At 37.6% G+C, this 12,500-nt stretch overlaps 6 protein-coding genes across 7 annotated transcripts in view; 3 read left to right on the forward strand and 3 right to left on the reverse strand.

The window, feature by feature from the left end:
• The first annotated feature begins 6 nt into the window (after positions 1-6).
• LOC105312164 (acid-sensing ion channel 1-like) lies at positions 7-5,750 on the forward strand. Of its 2 annotated transcripts, XR_002184458.1 has the most exons (2): positions 7-1,709; positions 5,739-5,750. XR_002184458.1 is itself a non-coding variant. In XM_011404589.2 (1 exon), exon 1 carries the CDS (start codon positions 123-125, stop codon positions 1,647-1,649), a length of 1,527 nt encoding a protein of 508 aa, XP_011402891.1. In that variant the 5' UTR covers positions 7-122; the 3' UTR covers positions 1,650-1,752. The 2 variants fall into 2 exon arrangements, 1 of the variants encoding a protein (XP_011402891.1); XM_011404589.2 differs by lacking the exon at positions 5,739-5,750 and having other exon boundaries at positions 7-1,752.
• LOC100638254 (50S ribosomal protein L20-like) lies at positions 1,774-2,627 on the reverse strand. The gene is made up of 5 exons (XM_003385286.3): positions 2,545-2,627; positions 2,388-2,498; positions 2,157-2,234; positions 2,041-2,106; positions 1,774-1,991 (listed from the first exon to the last, which is right to left on the reverse strand). Exons 1-5 carry the CDS (start codon positions 2,605-2,607, stop codon positions 1,818-1,820), a joined length of 492 nt encoding a protein of 163 aa, XP_003385334.1. The 5' UTR covers positions 2,608-2,627; the 3' UTR covers positions 1,774-1,817.
• LOC109580982 (uncharacterized) lies at positions 2,673-4,889 on the forward strand. Its single transcript, XM_019994641.1, has 8 exons — positions 2,673-2,966; positions 3,392-3,501; positions 3,605-3,693; positions 3,741-3,836; positions 3,889-3,998; positions 4,054-4,159; positions 4,221-4,353; positions 4,552-4,889. The coding sequence occupies exons 1-8, from the start codon at positions 2,732-2,734 to the stop codon at positions 4,762-4,764; spliced, it is 1,092 nt and encodes a 363-aa protein (XP_019850200.1). The 5' UTR covers positions 2,673-2,731; the 3' UTR covers positions 4,765-4,889.
• On the reverse strand, positions 4,883-11,372 carry LOC100638382 (condensin complex subunit 1-like). The gene is made up of 20 exons (XM_019994632.1): positions 11,221-11,372; positions 11,081-11,156; positions 10,972-11,030; positions 10,795-10,877; positions 10,670-10,750; positions 10,450-10,610; positions 10,286-10,407; positions 10,118-10,241; positions 9,894-10,041; positions 9,495-9,827; positions 9,193-9,444; positions 8,055-9,092; positions 6,854-7,068; positions 6,405-6,560; positions 5,987-6,164; positions 5,759-5,859; positions 5,632-5,712; positions 5,393-5,576; positions 5,233-5,338; positions 4,883-5,185 (listed from the first exon to the last, which is right to left on the reverse strand). Exons 1-20 carry the CDS (start codon positions 11,339-11,341, stop codon positions 4,968-4,970), a joined length of 3,837 nt encoding a protein of 1,278 aa, XP_019850191.1. The 5' UTR covers positions 11,342-11,372; the 3' UTR covers positions 4,883-4,967.
• A 35-nt stretch (positions 11,373-11,407) lies between these two features.
• On the reverse strand, positions 11,408-12,467 carry LOC100634353 (retinal rod rhodopsin-sensitive cGMP 3',5'-cyclic phosphodiesterase subunit delta-like). The gene is made up of 6 exons (XM_003385255.3): positions 12,373-12,467; positions 12,247-12,309; positions 12,171-12,196; positions 12,002-12,127; positions 11,850-11,955; positions 11,408-11,612 (listed from the first exon to the last, which is right to left on the reverse strand). Exons 1-6 carry the CDS (start codon positions 12,426-12,428, stop codon positions 11,531-11,533), a joined length of 459 nt encoding a protein of 152 aa, XP_003385303.1. The 5' UTR covers positions 12,429-12,467; the 3' UTR covers positions 11,408-11,530.
• The window catches only part of LOC100638508 (peroxisomal targeting signal 1 receptor-like), a 2,502-nt gene continuing 2,456 nt past the window's right edge, over positions 12,455-12,500 (forward strand). Inside the window, exon 1 of the mRNA XM_019994643.1 lies at positions 12,455-12,500. This exon is cut by the window's right edge and continues 84 nt beyond it. Coding sequence (XP_019850202.1) covers positions 12,486-12,500 — 15 coding nt within the window. The 5' untranslated portion in view covers positions 12,455-12,485.

The raw sequence follows: 12,500 nt of genomic DNA on the forward strand, positions 1-12,500 counted from the left end.
AATGATTTGTGAATGTTTATAATAATGTCAATATTTATTGGACTGTCCATTCTGTTTGTACTTAATATTAATTAAATTTTAGAGACTTAAAACAAACCATACAGTACATAGAGTACTGCACAATGGATGAAGGAAATGATCCAGTGAATGGAGAGAAGAGCAAGTGCAAGAACTGTACTTGTACTTGCACTGATCGCTACTTGAGGGAGTTCCTTGAAGATAACACAATAGCTGGCATCAGTCACGTCTTTAAAGGTCAGTCTAAAGTGAGGAGGTCGTTTTGGGCTCTGATCTTCATTGCTGCCATCATTAGCTGCATAGCTCTCATCAGTCTAAGCATACAGATATTCCTAAACAAACCAACAGCTTCTACCATTAACGTCATCACTCTTAATGGTGTTCCATTCCCAAGTGTGACCATTTGCAATATCAACTTTGAGAAGAATGAGGCTCTTCCGTTGCTCAGTCGTACGTACAACCTCATGAACCAGCTGTTCAATGCGGACGAGAGCTTTCACTCCAACAGCATGAATGCTTCCTCAGTCATTTCAAACTGTAGGAACACAGTCCCCAGGAATAACAGTGACGCAACCTTTGAAGCAACAATATGGAATATACAAAGACCAGCTCGATCTAAGAGAAGGCTCATACATTACTGTGGGTTTGTGACTGGCGTTAATAGCAACGTCTCCAATTGTAAGAGCCTTTTCCAGCCAGTCCTGACCCCAGCTGGAATATGCTTCAATTACAATGGCAGCAGTAACACTATTCACAGTACTGGGACTAGATATGGCATGAAGCTTGTCCTAAATATAGAGCAGGACCTCAGACCCTCGTACAATGGTAAAGCAGGAGTTATACTTTCAGTCCATGATGGGAAAGATGTGGCTAGACCGAATGTCAATGGTATCAACGTAGCACCAGGTCAAGCAATCGATGTTGGAGTCAACCTAAAAGAATACATTGACGAGACGAAAGAAGCAAATTGCACTGCAGGACAAGACCTTGTCTTCTTTGAGGATTATGACTACTCTCAGTACGCCTGTGCACAAGATGCACTCATTAAACAAATAGCAAAGCCTAATGTATGCAACTGCACTCTACTACCAAGGAGGCCATCGAATGGAGAGTATGACCATACTCCTAACTGTACCTTCCCCACCTCATGCTGCTTACTGAATGAGTACAAGACCATCAATACAGAGGAGCAATGCCCACTGCCCTGTAGATACAGATACTATGACTACACCACAAGCTATGCTAGCTATCCTAACTCATTCATATTAGAAGATTTAATGAGAGATGAGAATGTCACTGAAGACTATTTAAGAAAGAATTACCTATCAATTAACATATATATCAATGATTTACGATACAGCGTGGTCACTACTTCATACACGTTTGGTGTTGCAGGTCTGCTGGGAGATATAGGAGGACAATTGGGTCTGTTCATTGGAGTAAGCATAATCACATTCTTTGAAGTTTTGATTTTATGTCTTGACGAGTTAAAGAGGATCTGCTGTCCTGATTTCGTTATAAATAAGTGCAAGAACATGAAGAAGAAAGGAGAAAGCTCGGACATAGTTGCTGGAGAGAGAGAGACAAGAAGACAGATCCAGAGGAAGGCATGGTCTAATGACAGTCTATAAAACAACACCAACATTTAATAATATTAATAATAATAATAATAATAATAATAATAATAATAAGTATGATGAATATTAGGGCATAACTAAGTATTTGAATATAATACACATTTTGATTATTACTATTACTATAATAATAATAATAATAATAATTATTATTATTATTATCATTTACACATCAGTTTCTTTTACGAGTCTTTTCCCATCATTAGCTAGTACAGTCCTGGTCTTATATAGCTCAGGGTTTTGTGGAGGGACACTAGCTGTTGCTTGTGGTGTAGTTCTTTTGTGATATGAGCGCATTGGCTGTCTTCCACAACTGAACTGAGCTATATCAACCAACGCCTTTAAAAATCATTATTATCATTATTTTTTATTTTATTTTAATGATTACTTTAAATGTCCTTGGCTCATGCACTGCAATCTCAGACAAAACTTTTCTATTTAACTGAATGCTACTCTGCAAGAAATAATTCCAACTTATCAATATCAAGAATGGGCGTGACTTACTTTTGCAAGTCCGTTCATAAGATAATTATAAGGCATGCCGTGCTCACGAGATCCTAAATTAATTCTTTGAATCCACATCTATGAAGAAAATAATAACAACTAATATATAATAATATAGATAGTAATTTTTTATAGTTAGCTAACTATCCACTGTTTGTAATCCAAGTAATATTGTACTTTAACTACTTTTATTATTATTGTTATTATCATTATTATTATTTATTTCTTTACAGATCTCATGTCCCTTTTCTTCTGCTTCCTTCCCTTGTAAGCATGTTGAAGTGCTTTCTGAGCAGCTCTTACAGCAAGGGAGTAGCAATTATTAGCCCTGCCACGGAATCCCTAAACACAGGCTTAAATTAAAATATATAAATATTTAATCCAGTACCTTTGTGATGGCAAATACTTTCGCTCTTTTCGTTCCTCTATTGGGGTAACCTTCTCGCACCATTTTGTTGCTTACACGTGTGAATGGGCGCGGTTAATTCGGATCACGTGATTACATGTAAACTGTACCCAGCCACGCCCAGTCCTTGCTGCAAATATCTAGAGAGAGCAAAGAAAGAGAAGGGAACATGGCAAGCCCTCATGCTAGCTCCTTCATGTGTCTCCCGTTTGACTCCATGAGAGAAGTCAGCGATGCTTACATAACCTACTACGGGGTTTGTCTTGGGAGCGGCTGCATAGGAACATTAGGATCAATGCTGTTTCTTTACCAAGTCTTGCGTGGAGCTGCAGCAAAGAGCACCAGCAAGACACAGAAAAACATATTAATTAATCTGGCTTTTGCTGACCTACTAGCTGATATAGGTAAGAAAAGAGAGGGGGAGCAACTGAACCTCTTGTTACATGATACTTCAAATGATCCAGCTAAAGTTTACTTTCATTATCACTATACTGCATTGTAATACTATACTATAGCCAGTAGATTTACTGTATCTATATTCATGTTGTTGTAGTACTACTGGTATATTGGCATTACCGGTACTATCTCTAGTGTGTGTGTAGTGTTTGATTCATTAACCAGCAACAGATTGTACTACTCTATAGCAAATAATGACACAGTACAAGTTACCATTGAATAGCTAGACCTACACACAATCAGCTGCAGGAGCATCATTGTAAAAGTGCATGCACCACTTCTCTGCTATTGTTATGATGCATTTTCTCATTTTCTTCAGTTTCCTTGCTATGATGCATGTACATTAAATATATGTATATACATTGATCTGCAGGAGTTATTGGAAGATCACTGTATTATATGGTTTATTGGAGAGATCACGACTTAACCAAAATTGATTTACGGGATAGACTACCTCAAGCAATAACTGGAGCATTCACTGAAGTATGAATATGTACACAGACACATCTTAATCCATCACATAAAGCTATGCATCTACCAATTGGGAGGATTCTGTTTGTAATGTATCGTATTTTGTTTTTGATAGTCCTGGGTTGTATTTTGGTATCTTGCTTCATACTTCTGGACATTCTTCTTTGCTGTTGATATATATACTGCAAAACACAAGGGAAGATGGTAACAGCAACTTCTCACCACTCAATATTGAGTTCTTTTAATCATAGGAGGTTATGGTGCTCGCATATGGTAACTTGGTTATACTGCAGTTTACTGGCAGCTACTGGTACGCTCGCATTGTGGGCCTGTGCCCCGCCACTAGAGTGAGTATATATCACATGATAGTCACATGACACTAAACTTAATCCCTTGCAGGTGTGCTGTAGACAAGTACTGTATAGTCGGGCATTTTCTCTGCACTTTTGGACCCATTTTAATATTTTTAGTTTCACTGCCTGTTTTCTACTTCTCAATACTTAAGAAAAGTATAGGAGCTTATTTCAAATGCTGTAGTCTATTAGTTATAATTTTTCCTAATAGTTATAGATGAATTTAAAGATGATGGTCATGCACTAGAAGTGAGGGAGAGAGAAAAGAAACAAGCAAAGAAGAAAATATTATTATTCATAATCGTCTTTTACTTCTGGTTAGTATAGCAAGACAGTTAAAACTTGCATGAAATTATAATCTCTATTTCTCTCCTTTAGTTGGCTAGTTAATGTTGTTGATGGATTTATTCTAGTCATTTATCATTTGGTTGAAAAAGGAGCTCTGGCTCCTTCAGTTAGGCAGACATTTCTATACAAGCCAGCATACATATACACTGTATGGATAATAGAGGTGAACCCAACAGACACAATAATAATAACAACTATTGTGCATGCTCACTTTAAAATTAAATTCAAATGTTTTTCTTTGAAAAAATTATTCCTTATATCTGCCAAATTTAAACTTGTTCACAGCCAAAGATACTTGCTGTTTGCCAAAATTAATAAAAATACTTCCTAACCTCTCTCTTTCTCCTCCTCCTCCTTTTAGGCAGCAGTGAATCCTCTCCAAGGATTACTAAATGCAATAGCTTACGGCAATGCTTGTCAAAGTGTTCATGAGTGCTACGTACAAGTTAAAGCGAAACTGACTGCCAGTTTAAGTCACCAAGCCAGTTTCAGCGGTGAACATATTGAAGTTGACTTCAGAGAAGGACGAGGAAGTGTCTGGACCACTCAGAGAAAAAGAGTTTTAAGCTGCTGACATGTTTTTTTAAATTGTACATTCATTTCGTTGCATATTAAGTACATGTTGCATTGTATGGTCACAATCTCTTAACATGTTATTATTATCATCATCGAGAAATATTTATTATTATTAATTGGAAACAGGCATGTTAAAATCATACACAATACATGTACATGTACTGTATGCTAGTGCTGCTATAGTTGGGTGTGGTCCATTAATTAATCCTCGTCGCTATCAGGTGCAATAACGCAAACTTTTTTCCTTCGTCCTTTCCTTGAAGATTTTTTAGTCGTGTCTTTTTTCAAACTGGTCAGACCGGTTCTACGAGCTGATGAGAGGGTGGGGCCAGTGATAGAGTCCTCCAGAGGGTTATAGGCGGAGGGAGTCAGCAATGAAACTCGTCCTGCCCTTTTAGCCGTACTTCCGGGAACGCCGGCTAATTAATATTCATAGTCAATTAATTAATATTAATTAATAACATACCTTCTTTGTTGAGTGCTGATGGAGTCTCGGGGGGGATATTTTCATCAGTCTCCGATCCTTTGTGATGAATGTCAGCTAATTTGGTCTCAAACTCTTCATACATAGGCTAAAAATAATGACACCATAATTTACACAACGTATTTCATTATTAAAATATTACTTTCTTGTCTCCTTTTGCCAGCTTCTTTCCCTTACTAACAGCAGTCAGTAAACTATTGTATACTTCAGTGTCACTCAGGAGTCCTTGGTAGCAGGGAAGGTTTTCATGAAGTTTTCTAAGACCTCTTTCGTTGACGTTCAGCTGCGACAAGCAAAAGGCAAGATCCCTGCTCTGCTGCTCCGTCCTGGAAAAAACAAAATGGAGGACAGAGTGAGGGAAAGAGAGGAGAAACGAGGTACCTTGTTGCTCTAAACCTGTGACAGAGTTTCTCCACCAAACCTTCGCTCTGTCTCTCCTTCTTAACAAAACTTAACAAATACCTAAAAAATAATAATAGTAGTAGTAGTAATAATAATAATGACTAACTTCATAATATTTCTAAAAGTATCTGGAGTTACATTGCTGGCATTAACAGGATCAGACAAATGACTAATGATGTCAGGGATTATGTTGTACAGAGCATTTCCCTATAAGGAAAAAATGCATTAAATAGTAGTCAGTAATAGTTTCAATTATTATATTGTATACATGTATAATAGCGTACTCTTAAAAATCAAATTAATAATTTTAAATAAAAAGATAGCCCTCACTCACCTTTTGCGATAGCTCATGAAAGAACAGTTTCGTCCGATCAATAATTCTAGTCTCAGAATCTTCAAGACACAGCGCCATCTCGCTGATCTGACCTTTGACCTTTACCATGTCGTTAAGAATGAGGTGGGTCAGGACTACCACACTGTTGAGACGAACCTCATAAACAGGATCCCTTAACCTGTCAAACAAGTTAAGAGGTGTACATCAATACATGTATGTACATGTATCAATAAATGTAATAAAAATTTGGGGTGATTTCGGGACCAATTTTCGGAAAAAACCCATGGGCTATAGCCTTGGGTATTTTTCAAAATTTTGACATTTTCTTAAAATGGCTGTAACTTGAAAAACTGAAGTCGGAATCAGCTCAAACTTTCTACATAGCATAAGGACATCAATATATGTATTATTTATAAACCTTGAATAAAGATGAGGAGTCCATGGTTCAATCAAGTTAGGATATCTAATGGTCATATCTCCGAGTGATATTATTATGTTGGATCTGACGACAGGATCTGGTGAATTCTCCAACAAACTAAACAGTAATCTTAAATATTTATCACAGAGCCTTGAACTGGAGTAGAAAAGAGAGATACAGTAAGTTATTTAAAATGTACTAAAATACAATTAATAAACTGAAAACAAAACAAAAGTATCGGCAAAAACCCATTAGTTCCATAGTCACGAAATCCGTAACAAGCAAAAACCCATTAGTTCCATTGTCACGAAATCCGTGACAAGTAAAAACCCATTAGTTCCATTGTCACGAAATCCGTGACAAGTAAAAACTCATTAATTCTATTAAAACCCATTATTATTTAAATAATTATTATTAATAAAATACAAATAGGAGTGGTCTGGTGCTACCTGAGTAACATGAACTTGGAAAGTGATAAAGTTGCTGAAGATTGTAGCTCACGTGATGCGTACACTCCTGGTTTAGTTACCACGGTAACCAATAGTGGGAGGAGTGACCCGAGTAAGCCACTCCCACACACTTCAGTGTCACAAACTTTCTTGAATAATTCCGACTCTACATCATCTTCAGTAGCACCAGAAAGACCAATGTCATCATTATCATCCTACAATGTACATGTATATGTATGAGGAAATGTAATATAATTATAGAAAATTCTCTACTTTTCATTTTTGGCTAAATTTGGCCTGAGACCATGTACTATAGTACAGGGACTTTTACCCGATTTTGGAGTAACTTTAAAAATTCATAAAAAATCCAATTTTGATCGGAATCAGCTCAAACTTTCTACACAACATAAGAACATGTATATGTATCAGGGAATGTTATAAAAATTGAGAATTCTCTACTTTTCATTTTTGGCTAAATTTGGCCTGAGACCATGTACTATAGTACAGGGACTTTTACCCGATTTTGGAGTAACTTTAAAAATTCATAAAAAATCCAATTTTGATCGGAATCAGCTCAAACTTTCTACACAACATAAGAACATGTATATGTATCAGGGAATGTTATAAAAATTGAGAATTCTCTACTTTTCATTTTTTGCTAAATTTAGCCCGAGACCATGTACTATAGTACAGGGAATTTTACCCGATTTTGGAGTAACTTTAAAAATTTGTAAAAAATTCAATTTTGATCGGAATCAGCTCAAACTTTCTACACAACATAAGAACATGTATATGTATCAGGAAATCTTATAAAAATTGAGAATTCTCTACTTTTCATTTTTGGCTAAATTTGGCCTGAGACCATGTACTATAGTACAGGGACTTTTACCCGATTTTGGAGTAACTTTAAAAATTCGTAAAAAATCCAATTTTGATCGGAATCAGCTCAAACTTTCTACACAACATAAGAACATGTATATGCATCAGGGAATGTCAAAAAATTGAGAATTCTCTACTTTTCATTTTTGGCAAAATTTGGCCTGAGACCATGTACTATAGTACAGGGACTTTTACCCGATTTTGGAGTAACTTTAAAAATTCGTAAAAAATCCAATTTTGATCGGAATCAGCTCAAACTTTCTACACAACATAAGAACATGTATATGTATCAGGAAATGTTATAACAGTCTGTGGTACTTACCTCCTTTACTTCATTATCTTCTTTAGTTTTTGCTCTTTTCTTGTCAGTTCTTCTTCTCTTCCTTTCCTTGCTTACACTCACCTCCAAGTGAATCAGGAACTGCTTCGCCGTTTGACCGAGAACATAAAAGAACCTCGACAGAGCAAGAGATGAAATAGACGACGGAATAACAAATCCTCCTACACTATCCTCATCAATAGATTCAGTGGGTGTGGTCTTGGAACAAGCCCCGCCCCCAAACAACCTAGAGGCCATTCCTTTAATGATTCGTCCCATGATAAGGTCGGGTCCATCAGCCAGCGCATAAATCAAAATGATCGCCTGCTCGGCTAGTGGGCTCCAGTGGTAGGTGGAGTGAGACTCAAACGTTGCCAGTAGCAACTCCGATATCTTGACAAATATCTCGTGTGTGGGCAGATACCTGAGACCATGCCCACACCCACTTAATTTCTGCAAGGCAATGCAGGACCACTTAGCCTTGATAAGATTGTCTATTTTCAAACCATACTCAAGTAATAGCAACACATTGGCCTGAATACTCTCTCTCTCTGTCTCTCCCATCATCGTCAGCAGTATGAGGGCGTTGAGAGAATTGGCGGGTGAAGAACCGGGAAAAGAACCAGAGAACACATCCCACAGTATACCCAAAACTGGCTTGGGAATGTGACCGGCTTTTATTAGCAGATTAATTAATTGCTGTAGTGAGGAGAGGTCCCCAAGGGTGAGAGTGGGTGTGTCAAGCAGAGCGATGAGGTTACTGGCTATGTAAGAGCTGGAGCTGCCAGGAGGACAGGAATCAGGCGGAGTCAGGTAGAGCCTTACATAAACACTTATCAGGAGATCTTTGATTGACTGCTCCAAGGACCAGGACAGGACCAGGGACTTCTTTATGTACTGCTGTGAGTCGGGTAGCTCAAACTGAACGGCAGCTGCTAAGAACTGAAGCGATTCTGATACGTCAGTATTGAGTTTAGATCCTAACAGCTGAGCTGATACTGGAAGACATTTTGATATTTCTTCCACGAAATCAAGAGCGTCCTATACAAAGACATATAAAAGCGATAACAATACATGTTAATACACAATATAAAGTGTATGTAATATAAGATGAATACCATTTTGATAACAATATACTAACCCTGTGATATTGAACAACAGCCATTTGCTTAGCAACTTCTACTTTATGAGACTCAACTTCAGCGGAATCAGCCTCATCTCCATTTTCTATGTCTTCTTTTCCATCTTCTTTTCCATCTTCTCCACTCTCTCCTTCTCTCTCTCCTCCTTCCATTTCTCCTTCTCTTTCTCTGTTCAGATATTTTGATGGCAGCATTCCTTTCAATTTATCTTCTTCTCCGCTCAAATCTTTTTTAAATCTACCAATACTCAGCTACAGAAAAATTAATAATAATAATAATAATAAGCTCCTCCCCTTCTTACATTAGGACCGTAAGGATTATGAGTAATGAATATCGTTAACAGCTGGAGTGAGTTCTTCCTCACTATGCTGCTCTTGTCCTTCACTCTGCCTCTCACGAGGGCAAGCAATCCTTTCTGATGAGTGAGAGGTACGGCGCCATTTTGAAAAAGTTCTTGCCAAATTTGAAGGCACTTGCTTCTCACGAAAGCGTTGACGTCATGAATGTGATCAGTGAGTCTCTCAAGCAAAAGGTTACGAGTGTTGCGTGATTCCATGCTGATTTCTGATCCGGTTAGCGAAGATACTATGATCTCACCAAAGGCCGTTAACACAGCATTTCGCATGATATATGACTATAGAATAGATATTAATAATTAAATATAATAATATTTTGTTGAATTCAATGGATACCCACTTACCTCTCCTTCAAGATGGAGTAACAACGGTTCAATAGAGGGAAGCATGTCAGCTGCTACCAGACCAGACAACTCGACCAAAAATGAAGAATAGTTTTTAGTACCGCTGGAATCAATACTCATGTCTTGTGGATCAATATCAGTGATCAACCTATTGATATATGATCAATATATCACTGATACAATCAACATATCACACTGATACAATCAGTAGTATCAATACTTACTTTATGATATCAGTGACTAGTGAGTGAATGTCATATTCATCAATGATTAGTTTTATCACTCCGCTCACCGCTGACACACAATGATCAGTCGCCTGCACCAACTGAACCAGTTTCAAGCTGACGTCTGTAATGATGGTAAAACCAGTCAAACGGGTTTTGTAAACTCACTTTGTTTCTGATTGTATTTCTTAGCAATGAGACCCAGTAGCGAGCCGATAGGTCCCCTGAGGTCCTTCACTCTACAGACACTAGGGTTCTCAAGCATTTTACAACACACGCCCACTACAAGACTAAGAGGTGTGGTCAGTGGGTGTGGTCAATGATTAAATTACTTTGTAATATCCTCAAGCATTTCTGGGGCGGGTGGGTCCCAAAATTGCGTTAAATCTTGATCAAGGAATTGGGTTAGAGTGACAAGAACTCTTTCCCTCTCTCCCTCCCACATTAGGCCACACCTATCATCATTAGCTGATGACTTCTTAGTCTTCCTGTTCTATAAATAGAATATGTTACTATAAATAGAATATGGTGCTATAAATAGAACCGTCATACCTTTGTAATCGTCATTGTCTCCTTATTAATAACCAGTGACTCAAACTCATCAATGAACTGACACACAATGTACACCAGCATCTGTAGGAGGGTCAAAGGTCAGAGGTCAAAGGTCACCACTGTACCTTAATAATTGATCTCTGCATCGGTTTATCGACTGTTTCTATGGAAACCACATTGACGGCTATACGACATGCATCAACCAAAGCTACATGTATCAGAAAATATAATAATAATAATAATAATGATGATAATAATAATAATAATAATAATAATAACAATGATGATGATGATAATGTTACCTTCAATGACAATGTTCCAGTAATGTTCTCGGACAGTTTGAGCGATTGAGCTAAAATGACTAAAAGAAAGAGTAGAGGGTACATTAAGAGCATGTCAGGAAGGACTCACTGCAAGACATTGTAGAGTGTATCAAAGGACTCAGTAATGGCACTGACACCTCCTTCAGCAAACAAGGACTGACATTCTAAGAGAGAGGAAGAGAGAGAGAATTACAAAGTATTTCATTGCATATACCAATTTGAACACACCATCAATCCTGCTCGTTAATTCTTGCGAGGTCAGTAAGTCTCTAACTGTATAGCCATCACCTCTACCTCCATCTTTGCTCGGTAAAAGCTCGTCTCTACTCAATGGAATGCAGAACTCCATGTTCGCAGTGGGCGTGGTTAGAACTTTACCGCCAAAATGAATTAATTAGGCAATACCTACTTAATATTCATTGATTAATGGTAACAACTTAACATTAAAACAATAATAATAATAATTATTATTAAAATCAATAGAATGAGCGTAAAAACAACAGCATAAGTGATCATGTGAGAGTCACGTGACAAAGCGTCAAACGTAATGGAGTCGGACACGAGAAGTGCTTATCAACAAGTTGCCGTCAAAAAACTCAGTCTCTATGACAACATTACCACTAAAAGAGAGAGAAAGAAAGAGGAGGGAGGGGGGTGGAGGAGAGAGACAGACAGAGAGAGAGGAAGAGAGATAATTTGATAATTGCTCTACAGTAGAGTAACTAAACAGAGTAAACATGTCACTATCACAACACATTAATTAAAGTGAGTGTGCCATTATCAAACCAAAGAGAAAGAGGGAGAGAGAGAGAGAGGAAGAGAAGAGGTTAAACTCAAAAAATGGAGACAGTCTTAACCTCAGTAGTGAAGCAGGTATCATCTGGGACTCTGGAGCTGCTTCAATTATTGACTGCCAAGTATTAGTGGACGAGGGGATAACAAACCCGAATTCAAAACTCCATTCTGTTTGAATGGGTGTGATCATAAACAAGAAAGACAGTTATTTCACCTTCTATTAGCTTGTCTTTGAAGTATATGTTTTGCTGTAGTCTGAGATTAGTTAGTTCTTGCTCAGAGGAGAAGTTAATCTCCCGAGACACTTGACTGCATTTTAATATCTTTTTAGGAACCCGAGCTACAGAAAGAGACTTAGATATTGTGACATTTTCTGTACAAACCTTCATGTTCCACACCTGGTACTGATCTATAAAGCAATGCTGATAATCTATTGTCTCTTCAAATGTAAATACTTACAAGTTGTCGTAGCTTTGCCACATAATTTTGCCATTTTCAGCATCTCTGAGATTCATCCAGTTCCTTAAAACAAAGAATAAACATACACAAACGCTCCTACCAAGTCTCTTCTCTCTTAATACTCACAATTTAAAGCCATCAAGGATTTTTTGTATCCTTCCACCGGATGACAACTCCGCCATTTTGAATGGGCGTGCTGATATGGGAGGGGTCAAAACAAATCTAGCCACACCTATAAAATGGCGTCCATGAGG

The sequence above is a fragment of the Amphimedon queenslandica genome, unplaced genomic scaffold (genome assembly GCF_000090795.2).
Source record: "Amphimedon queenslandica unplaced genomic scaffold, v1.1 AMPQUscaffold_13468, whole genome shotgun sequence".
Classification (NCBI taxonomy): Eukaryota; Metazoa; Porifera; class Demospongiae; order Haplosclerida; family Niphatidae; genus Amphimedon; species Amphimedon queenslandica.